Here is a 15,964-nt window from a genome sequence, read left to right as displayed (position 1 = left end):
ACTAAGGTACTAAAAATCTGCTACAATACAATGACCTTTTTTTTTAAAAAAAATAGTCATTGTATTGATTTTTGAAGTTTACTGAAAACTACTAAGTACTGGTTTGATTTATAAAAGTGGCAGGACATTTTTTGCTTGCTCATTTCAGTAAAATTTAGCATGCTGTAACAGGAAATAAAACTAGCTTGCAACTCAAAAACTCATTTTAGGACACATATATAGCAAAGTACAATAGCATCCAAAATCCACAAAACAAAGATACCTTTGACCAACCAAAATGCACAAAATACGTGATGCAAGCTTTCAAAGTTCCACTGGCTTCTTTATCAGGCAAAAGTGTTAACATTACTTTAGGAGATTTAACTTTTACTTAAATGATTTTCTGCACTGAGAAATAGTTGAAGGAGAATTTGTTGTTGTGTGCTTTTCATGTGGGGAAAAATATGTCTTATTTCTTACTCATTATTTTTTTACAAGGAAAGAAACATCACAAAATGCAGTACCTATAAGATCAGGCAGACAGAATTTCTTAAAGTTATCTTTCACATGAAAAGAAGAAGTAGAAGTAAAACATGAAAAGGTCTTCAAATATTGATCTTCGAATTAATCAGAAAGATTATAAAATATCCCCAAATGAGAAAAAGAACAATACCTCTTTTGGTAATGGATCCAAAAGGCTACATTCATATTTGGAAAGGAACAAAACAACTAGAATATGAATTTCCATGATAGCAAACCACCTAGAATAGTGCAAAAAAAGTAAAATATGTAAATACAAAATATATGCAGTAGGTATATTTGATGGAAGCACTCTAAGCTAGTAGTACTTAAATCCCACTGAAATAAATGTGCAAAATTAGTCATTATTTTGTTTTTATTAAAATCAGTAGAAGTTAAGTTCAACTGAATTATGCCTTGAGGCTATTGGCAGTTACAAGTAAAACTAGGGGCCATTTCACACTATGCAATATAGCACTATGATTCCACTTTAATATCCATCTTATGGAATCCTGGGGTCAGCAGTTGTGGAAGAAGCATTTAGATGCCTCAGATGTAGAATGTCTCTGGTGTCTCTGATCAAGCTACACACCCCAGGATGGCACTCCAGGATGCAACCATGGCAGTGCAATTGTTGCGTAGTGTGAAAGGGCCCTGAGTCAATTGTGGAAGGTTAAGGCAGCACTTATGTAAATTCCTGTCATTTAATGGATCTGTTCTTGTCAGGATTACCAAAGGGATTCAAGCCTTAGTCTATGTATGATTTCTGGTGTATATTTACAGCAAATCTGCATATCTGAATCAATCTCCAAACTGATGTTTAACAAAAACACAAAGAATAATAGTAGAAATATATAGCTGTATCAATCAACTAGGAATACTTGAATCTTGCAAATCTAGTCAGTTCAAATACAAATCTGAGTGGTACATTGGACCCTTGGTATCCACTGGGATTTGGTTTCAGAACCTGCCATGGATACCAAAATCTGTGGGTGCTCGAGTCAATGGCATTCCTTATATAAAATGGCAAAATCAAGATTTCATTTGTGGAAATTTTTGGTGTGTGAATATTTTCAAACCATAGTTGGTTGGATCTGTGGATGCAGACTCAGTGGTTAAAGAGGGACAACTATATACCATACCCCTGAACAGGGAATAATTTACCTTTTATTATAATTTTTCAAATAATTGACTATATTTGATAGTACCTAAACTTTTTAAAGAGGAAATCAACAGACCTTTTAAAATATATGAGTAGACAGAGGGTTTTCAATGCTTCCTCCTAAATTATACTTTTTTCTGTTTTATTAGTCAACCTGAGATGATATTTTACATCAAAAAAATAAAGTTTTCACAACTCCCACACCAGACCATAGGTTAAAATAAAAGCTGGTTCAAAACACACTGCAGAAATAATCCAGTTTGAGATCCCTTTAATTGCCCTGGCTCAGTGCTATGGAACTCTGGAAAAGGTAGTTTATTGTGGCACCAGAGGTCTCTAACAGAGAAGGCTAAATATCTAACAAAACTACATTTCCCAGAATTCCCTAGCATTGAACCAGGACAGTTAAAGCAGTCTCAAACTGGATTATTTCTGCAATGTGTCCAAGAAATATTTGAAAATAATATTTTCATTCTGTTTATCTTATGGTGGATGATAGCAGACACTTCTGTGTGGGATGTCCATTTCTGCCATCGTGTGGTGCAGTTGGAATGGGCTCATTTCTAAGGTCAGATGGTTCTACTGCTATGGCATAGTCTCCAAACTGTCTTTCATAATAGTGCATATATTTTAGCTCATTTTGTGCTGATGAAAATATGTACATCTTCATTAAAAGGGCCATTTTTGTAAGAGGAAGCAAGGCTAGAAGGCCTGTTCTAAACTGTTAAAATATTGGGAAACAATTTGTTAACACAGATGTTTATAGCAGCAAAAGTGGGATAAATACTACTCTGGTGCCATTATCAGCATGCATACAATTTCAAGTTAGCTTTTTGACATGACTTTGTCCAATAGCACCCAAAAGCACATTGAAAGATAACATTCAATAAACATATGCTGTGACCGAAATACATTCAAAAAGAAGATGGTGAGACAGAACTATAAAACTAGTAGATATTCAGCTGCAAGGCTTTCTGCCAGTATTATGCAGTACCAATTTCATCATTCACCTTGATTAGAAGAACCTAGTTTGGAAATGCATCAATGTTTTCTTAAGATGGTCTATAGGACTTATAAAATAACCGTGACTGAGTTATAATACGTAGAGATATCCTCTGAAGAATTTAGAATTAATCTCCAACTATTTCACTGACCTTCCGGGACACTGGTGTGCCCCTCCTCCAAATGCCATAAAGCCTTCCAAGAAAGTATTTTTCTCTAAATTTGTTTCTTTCCAACGGTCCTATACAAAAGAAAATTTTCTTTTCTAAATCAGATTTCTTTTAAACAATGATATTATACATCCTACATTGGACAGTGACATGTCAGAAAAGTTTTTATTGACACTTGACAGATTTCTCTTGATATTGCAAGAGTCCTGGTGGCAACGCAAAACAAAAAGTTTCATATGAAAGTTTCACTGTAGTTCTTCAAGTGGTCATCTGCAAACTCACACAAATGGGTTATTCTGTGCCTGCGCAGTAAAGCTCGGAACCTACTGGAATTGCTAGGGAAGAGCTTTTGGTGGAAGTTCCACCCATCCCATATACTCTTTCTCAGTTCAAAATCCGTCGCAAGGAGCAGACAAGGATAGAAGGGAGGACGGGCAGGATTTGTGTGAATTTGCAGATGACCACTCGAAGAACTACAGATACAGGTAGGCAACCTGTCCTCCTTCTTCGTGGTCTCTGTGAATCACAAACAAAAAGGTTAGACTGATTAGTTTTTGAGGTCCCAGGAGGAACAAGTGTCTTGGCAATAGACCAAATAAACAAAGAGTTATGAAAATAAGTGTGATTTCTTTATTAAAGAGGGATGGTACCCACCTCAGGGAATGCCTGAGAGAAGGACCGCTCTGCCAAATGGTGCTTTATGTCTGTGTCTGGTATCAAGGCTGTAATGCTTGATAAAGGTAAGAGGTTGTGACCAGACAGCAGCCCTGCATATTTCATCCAGGGGGATTCCTGACAGGAAGGCAGAGGAGGCCGCTACCGCCCTGGTAGAATAGGCTTGTATTCGAGCAGGGGACATCTTCCCATGGAGTTCATAACAAAGATGGATAGTGGAGGTCACCCATTTGGAGAAACATTGGGGGGTGATGGGGAGTCCCAGTTTTGAAGTGGAATAACAGACGAAAAGTCTGTGAGAACGTCTGGAAGGTGAGATTCTAGATAGAAGGCAAGAGCCCACCTAACATTGAGGGAATGAAGTTGGCGTTCAGTGTCAGTAGTCGGGTTCGAGGCTAATGTGGGGAGGACAATGTTCTGGTTGAAGTGGAAGACAGAAGCAATCTTTGGCAAAAAGGAAATATCCAGTCAAAGGACTACCTTGTTCTTGAAGAACTTGAGGTAGGGAGAGTCAGCCGAGAGAGCACATATTTCACTGGCCTGGCGTGCAGAGGTCAGGACTACCAGAAAGGCTGTCTTCCAGATCAAAAGCCTTAGGTCACAAGAGGTGAGAGGATCAAAAGGTTTAGATGACAAGGCTGCCAACATGAATTTGAGGTCCCAAGCTGGGGTTGGGGTGTAGGTTGGGGGTTTAAGATTGGTTATGCCCTTAAGAATTTTTTTGACAAGGGGGTCAGTAAAAAAGGAAGGACAACTGGTAAATTGGTAATGGGCACAAATTGCTGCAAGGTAGCACTTCAGGGAGGAGATTAATAGACCAGACTGAGAAAGGAAGTTGAGGAAGTCCAGGATGATGGGGACATCCACATCGAAGGGGGATATTCTCTTGTCAGTCAAAAAGTCAGAAAATTTAATCCATTTCAGGGAATAAGACCTTTGGGTAGAAGGTTTGCGGGAGGCCAAAATGACCTCTCGGACTGGAGCTGAGAGGCGGTCTAAAGGAGAATCCTCCAAGCCACCAGATGGAGGGTGTTGACATCGGGATGGCAGACTTGGCCATTGTGAAGGCTCAGGAGATTGGGACAGGGAAGAAGACAATGGAATTAGTTGGCAGAGAGGTGGAGAAGAGGCGCAGACCATGGTTGTCTCGGTCACCATGGGGTGACAAGGATAGCGTCTGAGTGATCTGATCGAAACTTGGCCACCACCTTGGTGATCAATGGAAGGGGGGGATGCATAGAACTTCTTGCCTGACCAATAGAAGAGGAAGGCATCTCCTAAGGACCAGTCGGATGGAATTCTGGCACAAAACTGTCAACGATGGTTGGAGGCAAAGAGGTCGATGTCAGAGACACCCAAAGAGAGAACAAGGAGTGGACCACCTGGGGATTTAGCTTCCATTTGTGGCAAGAGTCTGGAACTCTGCTCAATTTGTCCACGAGATCATCCTCTCCCGGCAGGTGGATAGCTTGTAAGGTTATGTGTCTGGGGATACGCCAGTCCCAGATGTATAGGTTAAGGTTGAAAAGGGTGGAGGATCTGGTGCCTCCCTGTTTGTTGATGTAATACATCACCATTGTGTTATCGGTGAGAAGAAGGACAACTTGGTTTTGAAGCGTGGTCTCAAAGTTGCCCCAGCGCAACTCCCAGATGGCTTTCAGGCGCTCCAGGAGCATGCACTGTCAAAATGCCACGCCTGTGGCCATTCTCAGCTGGACAGCTTCCGGATGTCTTGGGGGCATGCATCCTCAAAACACCAGGCCCCCAAGCTGCCCGGAAGCCAGCTTTTCTAGCCGGTCTGTTCAAGCCTTAGTCAAGTTAGTCAGCACCCATTGCGGAAAGTGCTGTAATTGAAAAGGAAGCCAGATTTAATGAGACAGAAAAGTTTTGAGCCAGTAACATGCACAGTTATACCACAAAGAATTATTACCAGGGAAAGAAAAGTAACTGCAAGGATGAACCAGAAAGATCTGTAGTTATCTGTTCCAGTGTGTATGGAATGTTTGTCTTCTTGCTGGAAAACCTCACTGATTACACTTGTACAAACTAGTGGCTCGACTGGAAAATTGTCAGCACACAATTGTGAGGAAGTACTCTAGAGGACAATCAGTTTCAGGAGTAGACCAATCAGAAAAGATTCAGAACAGCTCTATTAATCACTGTTTACATCTTCCTGAAGATATCTATGCTGATGATGCACCAACAGAGACCAGCAACAAGAGATGCAGCATGCCAAGGAAAGAACCAATGTAAATAAGATTCAGCAAGAAGAAAGAAAGGTGCTGGTCATAGGGTATAAAGGCATCTATGTGCCAGCCTGGCAAGATGAATTGGAAAGTGTGCTGTCTCCTTGCTCCATGTATTCAGGATGTCACTGACAATTTGCTCAAGCTCATAAAGAACACAGATCAGTATTCCTTTATCCTTAATCATGTGGGCACCAATGATGCTACTAATAACACCTTTGAGCATATCATCTTGGACTATGAAGCCCTGGGCAGTAAGGTGAATGATTTATAGGTGCAGATGGTATTTTTTTGCCAGTTCTACCAGTGAAAACAGGACCATACAGGGACAGGAGGATATGGCAGATGAATGAATGACTATGTAGATTGTGTCAACAAGAGAGGTTTGGCTTTTGGGACCATGTCTTCACTTCCTAAAGAGAGGATTACTAGCTGCACCTCACAAAACCTGGGAGGAATGTCTTTTGCAGAAATGTGACAAGTGTGATCAAGAGGACTTTAAATAAAACTCTGGGGGGTTAGAGATGATAACTCAAACATCTGTCAAGCTCTAAACCCAAAGATGTGAATTCTAGAGAAGAAGGTGAGGGAGAAGATGGCAGCCACAATTAAACATGCAGTAATCACAATCAAAAACAAACAATTCCATGAAAGGATTAAAATTGGAAACAATTGAAAAAAGGATTGTGGCTGCACATTAAACTTGAAGGGACAGTAAAAAGAAAAAGGAGCACATATAAAGCAGAGAAGAAGAGATTATTCACCAAGGAAGAGCACAGACATGTAACCCAAGCTTGCAAAAATACTGTAAGGAAAGCTAAAGATCAAACTTAACAGAGACTGGCTAAGGAAGCCAGAGGCAACATGAAGGGGTTTTTCAAATATTTCCAAAGCAAGAGAGTGATCAAGTAAACAGTGGATTGCTGCTCACAAGGATGGTAAAATGCTAACAGATCACAACAAAAAGGCAGAATTGCTCAACACTTAGGCCCATTCCCACTGGCCCAATTAACATGGGTGGAACTGGGTAGATCCGGATGCCCCTTCCCCGAATCTCTCCGTTAGCAAGTGCCCACTACGATTGAGGGGCATTTTAACCCAAATGCCTCATCAGGTTTAACTTGAGGGTGCCTGCTGTCAATCAAGCCAGTGTTATGTGTGGCTCAGTATGTTGCAATAGCATTGTACTGACTTATTTTTAAATTTCTGCTCAATCACAAAGATCACTGCTGGTCAAATCAACAATAACAATGGCACCATGTTAGAATCCAAGGTCATCCTCATTCTCCCCTATCCAGTATAATGCCCACTTCACATGGCTTGTAAGTGGGAATCAGCCATGCTTTTCTCAATACAGATTATCATAGTACATTCAGCAGGAGGCCCTACAATAGATCATACTATGTTCCATATCCACTAACAAGAAAAGTACAAATAATGCTTCCTATGGCTAAACAATAACTTACTGGTTTAAAAACGTTTGGTTCAGGAAAATATTGTGGGTTTCTATGACACCAATATGGAGACATCACTAGCAGGTCACCAGCAGGTATAACAAAATTCTAAAAATAGAAAGACATATCTTTTAAGTATACAAATAGACAATATCAGTATCAGATTCAATAAAACCAGTAGTGAATTATCAACACACTGGGCAACTGTGGCTCTCAACATGCTCTTTGATTGCAACTCTAATAAAATGTTATCAGACCAGCGTTTACTGTGGGGTAAGCACTGCTAAATTACCTCTAAAACATTGAGGAAGCGTACATGTGTAAAAACCTGGCATGCTTCCTCAATGTCAGGGAATTGTGGGCTCCTTTTGGCATCACTGAATCGTTCAGGAAGAGACTATTTGCTCTGAATGCAAAGTTTCCATTCTGTGCAAATTGCCTCTCCTCTAACAATTTAGTGATGCTAGAGGAAGCCAACGATTCACTGATGTTGAGGAAGCATGCCAGGCTTTCACACACATGTGCTTCCTCAACGTTTTAGCGGTCTGGTCTGATAATCTTCAATGTCTAACTAGTGCTGTGGCGAGTAGGGAGACAAAACAATCTGGAAGATCATAATGGCCAATCCCTTTATCTGCCAATAAAGAATATGCAGACAGTGATACAAGATCAATCATTTAAGATAAACAGATAATTTGAAATGAGCTTCTGTGTGTGCTTTCATGTCTGTCTGCTTCACATAACCAAATCTGTATCAATCTTAGTATTAATGACTGAAGGTCTTCAATACACTGCTACAGTCATACCTGAACTTTTATTGGATTCATCACTTTCTTCACAATGGCACCTGGTGCTCTTAACCGTAGAGTCTCCAAAATACACCACTTGATAAACGGGAGGTGTTTAAGATCATCTTCTGATACTCTGACTATTTCTTTTGCTGGAAAGGTATATACAATATTCTTTTAATTTTGTTTTTAGCAAACTTTTGCATATTTCTGTCTTTCAACTGAATATTTACAGCCAAGGGATGATTAGGAGTGAAAAGTTAACTAAAGTTAATCCATAACGGGGGAAAGGTGCAACCACTACATAATGGGGTGGGGGGGGAGGAATGTCAAAATGGTGAATTAATATTAACCCTTTCTTCACCAAATATAGTCGAACCTCTGTAATTCCAAATGAGTTTAAATTGGAGCAAAAGCAGAGCCAGGCCTTGTTTGGAAAACACTTGGCAGACATGATTTGGCACATCAAGCATAGAAATTGTGATTTTTCTGTTGTTGTTAATCACCACGTTATTTTCTATAAACACAGACATCAAGGTATATAGAGCAATTTATTCTAGTTGTAACATGAATACATTAATTGGATTTTAGCAGGTTAGTTTTAATCTTATATTGTTTAATCTTGTTTTAAGGGGGGTACTGTGTATATATGGATGTATTTTAGCTTGTATGCCGCTTTGATTGCCTGGCAAAAAGCAGGATAGAAATAAATATTTATTTATTAAGTACATGCTTTCTTCAGTCCAAACTGGAAAAGAAGCTACTTCATTTTTAATTTTTATTTATTTACTTCATTTCTTGAAGAAAAAAAATTTAAACACATATCTCAACATGAAAACAGGTATCTAGTTGCTTTAGATTGCATCCAATGCCTATTAATGTGTAAACTGTAGCCAAGTGAGATTCTCCAAATACCAGTACTATATGTGTGATACATATCATACAGACACAAGTTATCGAAAAATGTTTGAAACAGAACAAAAAATTTGTAGGCATGAAGCTAACCTAGCATCAGGTTAAGGTCACACCTCAGGCACATCCCTTGGCACTCATGGAGTGTCCTTTTTTAATCTCACCAGGTGGGGCACACTGTAATGCCATGCATCAGTCTTCCAGCTACCACCTTCAATTCCCTGTGGGTCCAGAGGCATTCCTAGGAAATTATGAGGGCAGCTGGGTGGCACTTGGCTGGCATATGTCTGTTAGAGAGAAAAGAAATAGTGCCCACTTCTGTCTGGTAAGCTTTAGGAAGGAGGAAGTGCATGCAACATGACTGCAGTGGGCGGTTAATGTTCTTCTTCTTCTTCTTCTTCTTCTTATTATTATTATTATTATTATTATTATTATTATTATTAACCTTTATTTATATAGCACTGTAAATGTTAATGGGCGGTTAATGTTGTTATTATTATTATTATTAACCTTTATTTATATAGTGCTGTAAATGTTAATGGGCTTACTGAGGGGGCTGAATAAAAAGAGGATTGTGGGGACTGGAATGGATGGCCAGGCAATTGCATGGGGTGAGGGACTGGGTAATGGGGCAATGATGAGGCAATCATGGCAGTTCATTGGAATGCCAGGAAGAAGCGGACATGTGTGTGTGTGTGTGTGTGTGTGTGTAAGGATAGACTGGTAGCAAGAAAATCATGAGGGGAGAAATGTAGCAAGGGTTTGTATCTGTGGAGTTTATCACAGGGGTTTAAACAGCCATTGTTCTGGGGACAGTCACTTGATTGCAATGAAGATTTTCACACGACATCACAATCCGAGAGGACTTATCCTGGGAAGAACCAGGAATGCTCCAGCAACAAATCATTCATGGGGAAATCTTGTGAATGATTTGTTCCTGGAGCATTCTTGGTTCTTCCCAGGATAAGTCCTCCCCAAGTGAAATGTGTGTGAAAATCTTTGCCATGATTGTGCAACTGTCCTCGGAAAATGCCTATTTAAACCCCTGACTTTCCCCCGTGTGATAAAGTCCTGTGCCTTTCATGTGTATTTTCTGCATGAGCAGGATTTTTCTGGGTGACAATATGTGTGAGCTGAGTGTGTTTCAGAAAAACTAATGCAGGTGTCTTGTGTTTTGGGGTCTGATCTCACTTCTCATTTGTATTTTGACGAGTCATAAATTTCTGCATTACCAGTTTTGTTTTTATAAAATGTATGTTTGTGACTATCCATGTCTGTCATGATATCCATTTTGTAAATGAGCACATACACTCTGTAGCAGTTATTCTGTGGGAAAACGTACAAAAATTTCTCAACATTTCAAATATGTCATAAAGCACAGAGACACCTGTAATTAACAGAGAAAAAACAGAGTAGAGTTTGGGTTTTAAATTTTTACTACTTGCTTTAACCAATTTATAGAATGTTTAAGGATATATAGTTACCTGATTTGCCATAAAGAGATTCTAGCTCCTTCATGACATTTTTGTAGAAAGAAGGGCAGGATAGAATAAATGCAAGGGTCCAGAATGCAACCTACAGAAAGACCAGAGAAAATTGGCATAGAATGTAGTGCAGTAGACCCCCCTGGTCACCAGTTTCGGAAGAAAAAATCTCATCTATTATTAACAGTATGACAAATAACAAAGCTCCAGGGGAGGACTTTTTACCAGCAGAATTATACAAACATTTTAGTGACTGGTGGGTACCAATTCTGACAGGTTTATTTACGCATATAAATAATACTGTCAGATACCAAGTGGTTGGAAGATAGCCATAGTGGTACCCATTCACAAAAAAGGGAACAACAAAGATCCTAGTAACTACAGGCCTATTAGCCTAATAGATATTGTTGCCAAAATATATTCAAGGTTCCTTTTGAATAAACTAGAAAGCTGGGTTAATGATAATGGAATACTCACACAAGAACAAGCTGGATTTAGAAAAAACCAATCTACCATTGACAACTGCTTTATTCTAAACGTTATGATTGCCAAATATACTAACAAAAGAAAACATCTATATGTGCTTTCATAGATCTTACCACAGCATTTGACACAGTGAACAGAGAAATTCTATGGAGCAAACTAATTGACCTTAAAATTTAATTGTTATTAACCAAAGCCCTTTATACCGGTACTAGTTTGAGAGTGAGATTTGTTTTAAACGGGGCCGTGACAAATAAAATTGATACATACAAAGGGGAGAGACAAGGGTGCTTATTAGCCCCCTTACTATTTAATTTATATATTAATGACCTGCCATCTTCAATGAAAGATTCTGCAGTCCATATTCCTACCGTCCTACATACTCCTTGTAACATCTTGCTTTATGCTGATGACATGATATTGTTATCATACTCGCAAGTAGGTATGTGGAGACTGTTAAAAAGACTTAGTTGTTATTGCTAGAACAATTCCTTAACTATTAACAAATCTAAGTCAGATATAATGGTATCTGGTAAACAAACACAGAAACATAGATGGCAATTAGAGGGTGAAACAACAGATCAAGTAATGACTGTCTCATACCTTGGTGTAACATTCTCAAAAAATGGATCGTGATCATGTCATCACCAAAAGAGTTAACTTTGAGCAAAGGCTCATTTGAATCTCATATTTAAACTAAAAGCTCACAAGTACCCTGATTCCCTAACACCAATAATCAATGTATATAAAGCCAAGATTACACCTATGCTTTTATATGCGGCGAAAGTTTGAGGTCTAAATTACATCTCAGCAGTAGAATTAGCACAGTCTCAATATCTAAGAAGTATATTGGGGGTAGATAAAAGGACATCTGCAGCTGCTGTTTGAGCTGAATTAGAAATTTATTCTATCCATTCGCAAGCCAAAATCAGAGTGTTTAACTACTGGGGTAAAAGCAAAGAAATGGAGCCAGATAGATTACCAAGACTATGTCTCTTAGAACAGTCACAATCCAATCTTCAGTCCTCTTGGTTTATGCAAATAATGAACTTCATAAAGAGCTGTGGTCTTCCTGATTCATGCACAGTGAATGACCAAGCAAAAAAGGGTGCGAGACAGAGAATATAGCCTCCCTTAGTAATGTAGGTAATTTAAAACGGATGAGCCAATTTAAATGCGCTTTTGAAAGAGCAAATTATCTAAAAGTGCAAATGCCAAAATACCTGAAGGATGCATTTACCAGAGCTAGATTTGACCAGCTTGACACCATGGTAAGGTATGGAAGATTCAATGGTATTCCTTATAATTAGCGAATCTGTATCTGTGGAGACCAAGAAATTGAGGATTTAGCTCATGTTTTATTCGTTATCTGTACCAACAGGAAAGAGATCAGTATCTTGGTCCCTATATCAAAAGAACAATGTTTTGGGATACTCATGTCAGAATCTCTTACTTCATGAGTGGCCAAGATTCAAAAATATCTACTTTCACAGCTTGGTTTTTACGTAAAGCTATACAGTTAGATATGTGGGGTCAATTGGGGTCAATTGCAGAGGTGATGGAGAATTCTGATGTGTGATGCTTCATGTTCAGTTTTATTACTTTACGTATTATCATCTTAATGCTGTAATACAGTTGTTTTTATTTTTTTACCTATTTTTTGTATCTTGATCCTGTGGTATAGATTTTTATGATCAGTTTTATAACTATGTTTCATTTTTAGGTACTGTACTTCTAATGTACTTATATTGTTTTACATTTCTATAACATCCATATGGTACTCTAAGTACATTTCAGATTCTGTATTATTACATTTTAGCTCTTTTCTAATTGCTATAGAATTTCTATAGGATTTTATAGTGTGTTTTACTTGTTTTAGTGTTATTTTGAAATGGCCTAAGGGCTAATCAATAAACATTCTTCTTCTTCTTCTTCTTCTTCTTCTTCTAGAAAAGTCAGAAGTAATTGTTTATTTACAGAAGTCACTAGCAAAAGGTAGAGTGGTAGTCAATGATTTAAGAGATTGGACAAATACATAAAAGATGGAAAAATCAATGACTATTAATCACAGTACTATTTCCAGGGTCAGAGGCAACATCTCTATCCATGCAAGTTGCTCGGGAATAACAATAGGAGGAGGATGTTGCCTTCACTTCATGCTCCTAGTGGGCTTTTCAGGAACATCTTTTGGGGGGCTCTGCAGGAAACAGGATGTTGAAAAAGATGATCCAGCAGGGCTCTTCATATTTCTTTTTCATGTTGTAACGCCATGGGAATGATCCAGAAAAAGCTTTGAGGCTCAGCCACTTAACAAACTAAGCAGCTAATCTACACCTGTACAGTATTACACTTTGCATAGATTTGGCTGTATAGAGAAACCTCTCTTCCATTCTGATTTCAGAACTCATCTCTTGCTGGCTTCTGGGGTGCAATAGGGAAGCAATCTTTTCTATACAATATGAAGGAAAGGAAGACTTGACACAAGGATACTATATTCAACAGTAGCCATGTATCTGGTCTCTTTCAAAGGTGCTCTTGCATGCTTTCACCTCCCACTCAGAACACACCCGTGTCTGTGGCCAAGCCCTATGATACAACTGCATTGGATCAGCATCGGCTAATGAAGTGAAAAGTGAAAATGAAGTGAACAAATGCAGATGAGAAACAACGGAATATTTCATCTTGTCACCTCATGTTTCCAGATGAAATCACACAGATGTATTACTCACTCATCTATAGCCAATTCTGGACAATGATGTTTCCCATTCATAAACCTTAGGCTGAGCTTTTATACAGTTTATCAGAAGCAACGGTTCTTGCAACAAAGATTTAGACAGAAGAACCAAAATCTGTTACAAATATAGATATAAATTCTGTTCCCACATTTCTACTTCAGCAATACTATTACAGGACGTAATAATTGTTGGAAGTGAAACAACACTGTAAAGAATGACAGAGATAGCAGCAGAAATAGGGTTAGATCGTTTGAGTGACACAAAGTGTCCTCCTTTCTTGTCTTTCTATCTTGACTCCTCTGTGATGTAAACTGATACTCTCAGAGATGTTTTTCCCTACTTCTTCTCTCCCTGCCAGTCCTCTCTCAAATCTTTCCAAGAACGAAGCTAGCTATCTTAAAAATGAGTTCCTATAATAAAGCTTTTAGTTTGTTACTCCAAGCCATGGGCATCTTTGCTTCTTAATGAGGACTTCTAACCACTGCACACACTTTCTATCAATAATGTCATCAACATCATCAGAGGTTTTACACATTTGCTCATCTTCTAGTCGGTGCAATAGATGCATGTCAATAACCAGCAATATCCGAATGCATTATGTGTAGGGGAAACAGGCCAGTCACTGCGCAAAAGTGTGTGTGGGGGAGGGGAGAGAAATTTGATATCAGAAATGATAATATTGAAATGTGAGTGAGGGGAGGGTAGACTATTATCTATACTCTACTACTAAATCTGAGGTGGCCATTCATAGAATCATAGAATTGCTGAATAAAGGAACTTCAAAAACAGATACCAACCTAAGGTGAATAAGAATCTACTAAGCGTTTTCCACTCGATTCTTTGGGGTTTGACCACACTACATATGTTAGTCAACTCACTCATCAGTGAATGTCACTGTTACCACACAACCACTATCAAGATAATTATCACTGTACCTTCAGTTTCCTCTGATTTCACTGTTCATAATCCACTCACCCAAGCACATGTATACAGATCTCCCATTGGGAGATAATACCTTATGAATCTGATACATGATACATAAGATAACGCCTTCTGAATCTGATACAATGGATGCTGCCCAGGAAATCATATGCCATAAAAAATTTGTTGGTCTTTAAGGAACCACAAAACTCTTTTATCATTTTAGTACTCTTAGGTGCGGTACAGACTGCCAAAAAGCGGTGTACCAGCACGGTATTAGGTTTAGGGAGTGCACACCATGTACACGCTCCCTAACCCTAAAACGTGCCAGGGGCGGCGCCCTGTGTACATGGGCATTGCCATTATGACGTCATGGCCGTGCCACGTCCAAATGGCACGGTGCGGGCATGACGTATTTGCGCCTCCCCAGGCCGCTTGTAGCAGCCTAACAGTGGCACAAGAAGGAGCTCTGAAACAGAGCTCCTTCTGGTGCGCGCCTCATTGCCACAGCCACCAAACAGCTGCGGGAACTGCCAAGGGGCTCCTTTCTCCTCTGGCTGCAGCTGTCAGGGCAGCATTTTGCCGCTTCTCCGTGGCCTGGAAAAGCACCAGGTTAGAGCCGCAGGAACTGCTGGTGAGGCTGCCCTGACTACAACCCGTCAAGAAAAGGGGTGGTTGCGGACCGCCCCTTTTCCGCCGTCTGTATCCCACCTTAATAATTCTGATAAAGGTGCTCTTGTTTAAATTGATTCAAACATTTGCATCAAAAGTTGTAGGATACAATGGCTTGAAGAAGAGGGAGATGAAGAGGGAGACCATCTCCCTGGAGTGTCTGAGCAGATACTGAACCAATTATTTGAGCAGATACTGAACCAATTTCTCTAGCAAACATTATTTTGAGATAAAGAAGAGGAAGAAATATGAGAGATTAAGTTTTTGTACTGCATCTTATGTTCTCAAAAACACAAATATCTAGATTTCTCATATATCTTCCATTTCTCATCATAAACCCATTCTGTGCTAAGCATCCTTTCATTGCTACTAAGTCATACCACAATTGTGATAGATAAACTAATACCACCAGAGAACACACCTCAAATACCTGTTTATCTGAGGACTCATCTATTTCAGGAACACACATCATCCTGAACAAGTAATTCAAACCTCAATAGATTTCAGCCCATATGCCAAAGCAGATAGTTTATCTAGGTCCCATTCCCACTTACAAATAAATCGGTGTGCGATCCAAATTGATGGATCAATTCAACAGCAGAACATTTGCCCCGATCACATTTTTCCCTCTAAAATAATCCACTTGTGGTTCCCATTCACAAATGAATTGATTCAAAATTATTTGGTTCCAGCCGGCCAAAGGGAAAATTTGAATTGATTCCGATCTGCATGTGGTTCTCACTTGCGCAGATTCAATTTGTG

The 15,964-nt window shown here is 39.2% G+C and overlaps 1 protein-coding gene across 3 annotated transcripts in view; it reads right to left on the bottom strand.

Moving 5' to 3' along the window:
• LOC121919149 (24-hydroxycholesterol 7-alpha-hydroxylase) overlaps nt 1–15,964 on the bottom strand; it is a 45,939-nt gene that overhangs the window by 2,758 nt on the left and 27,217 nt on the right. For all 3 annotated transcript variants that reach the window (XM_042445442.1, XM_042445441.1, XM_042445443.1), the window contains exons 7-11: nt 10,392–10,482; nt 8,014–8,147; nt 7,220–7,315; nt 2,815–2,903; nt 653–740 (exon numbers count right to left, since the gene is read on the bottom strand). In XM_042445442.1, the coding sequence (XP_042301376.1) occupies nt 653–740; nt 2,815–2,903; nt 7,220–7,315; nt 8,014–8,147; nt 10,392–10,482 (498 nt within the window). The remainder of the gene's footprint in view (nt 1–652; nt 741–2,814; nt 2,904–7,219; nt 7,316–8,013; nt 8,148–10,391; nt 10,483–15,964) is intronic.

This window comes from Sceloporus undulatus, chromosome 1 (assembly GCF_019175285.1).
Source record: "Sceloporus undulatus isolate JIND9_A2432 ecotype Alabama chromosome 1, SceUnd_v1.1, whole genome shotgun sequence".
Taxonomy (NCBI): Eukaryota; Metazoa; Chordata; class Lepidosauria; order Squamata; family Phrynosomatidae; genus Sceloporus; species Sceloporus undulatus.
This window is presented reverse-complemented; position numbering and strand designations above follow the sequence as displayed.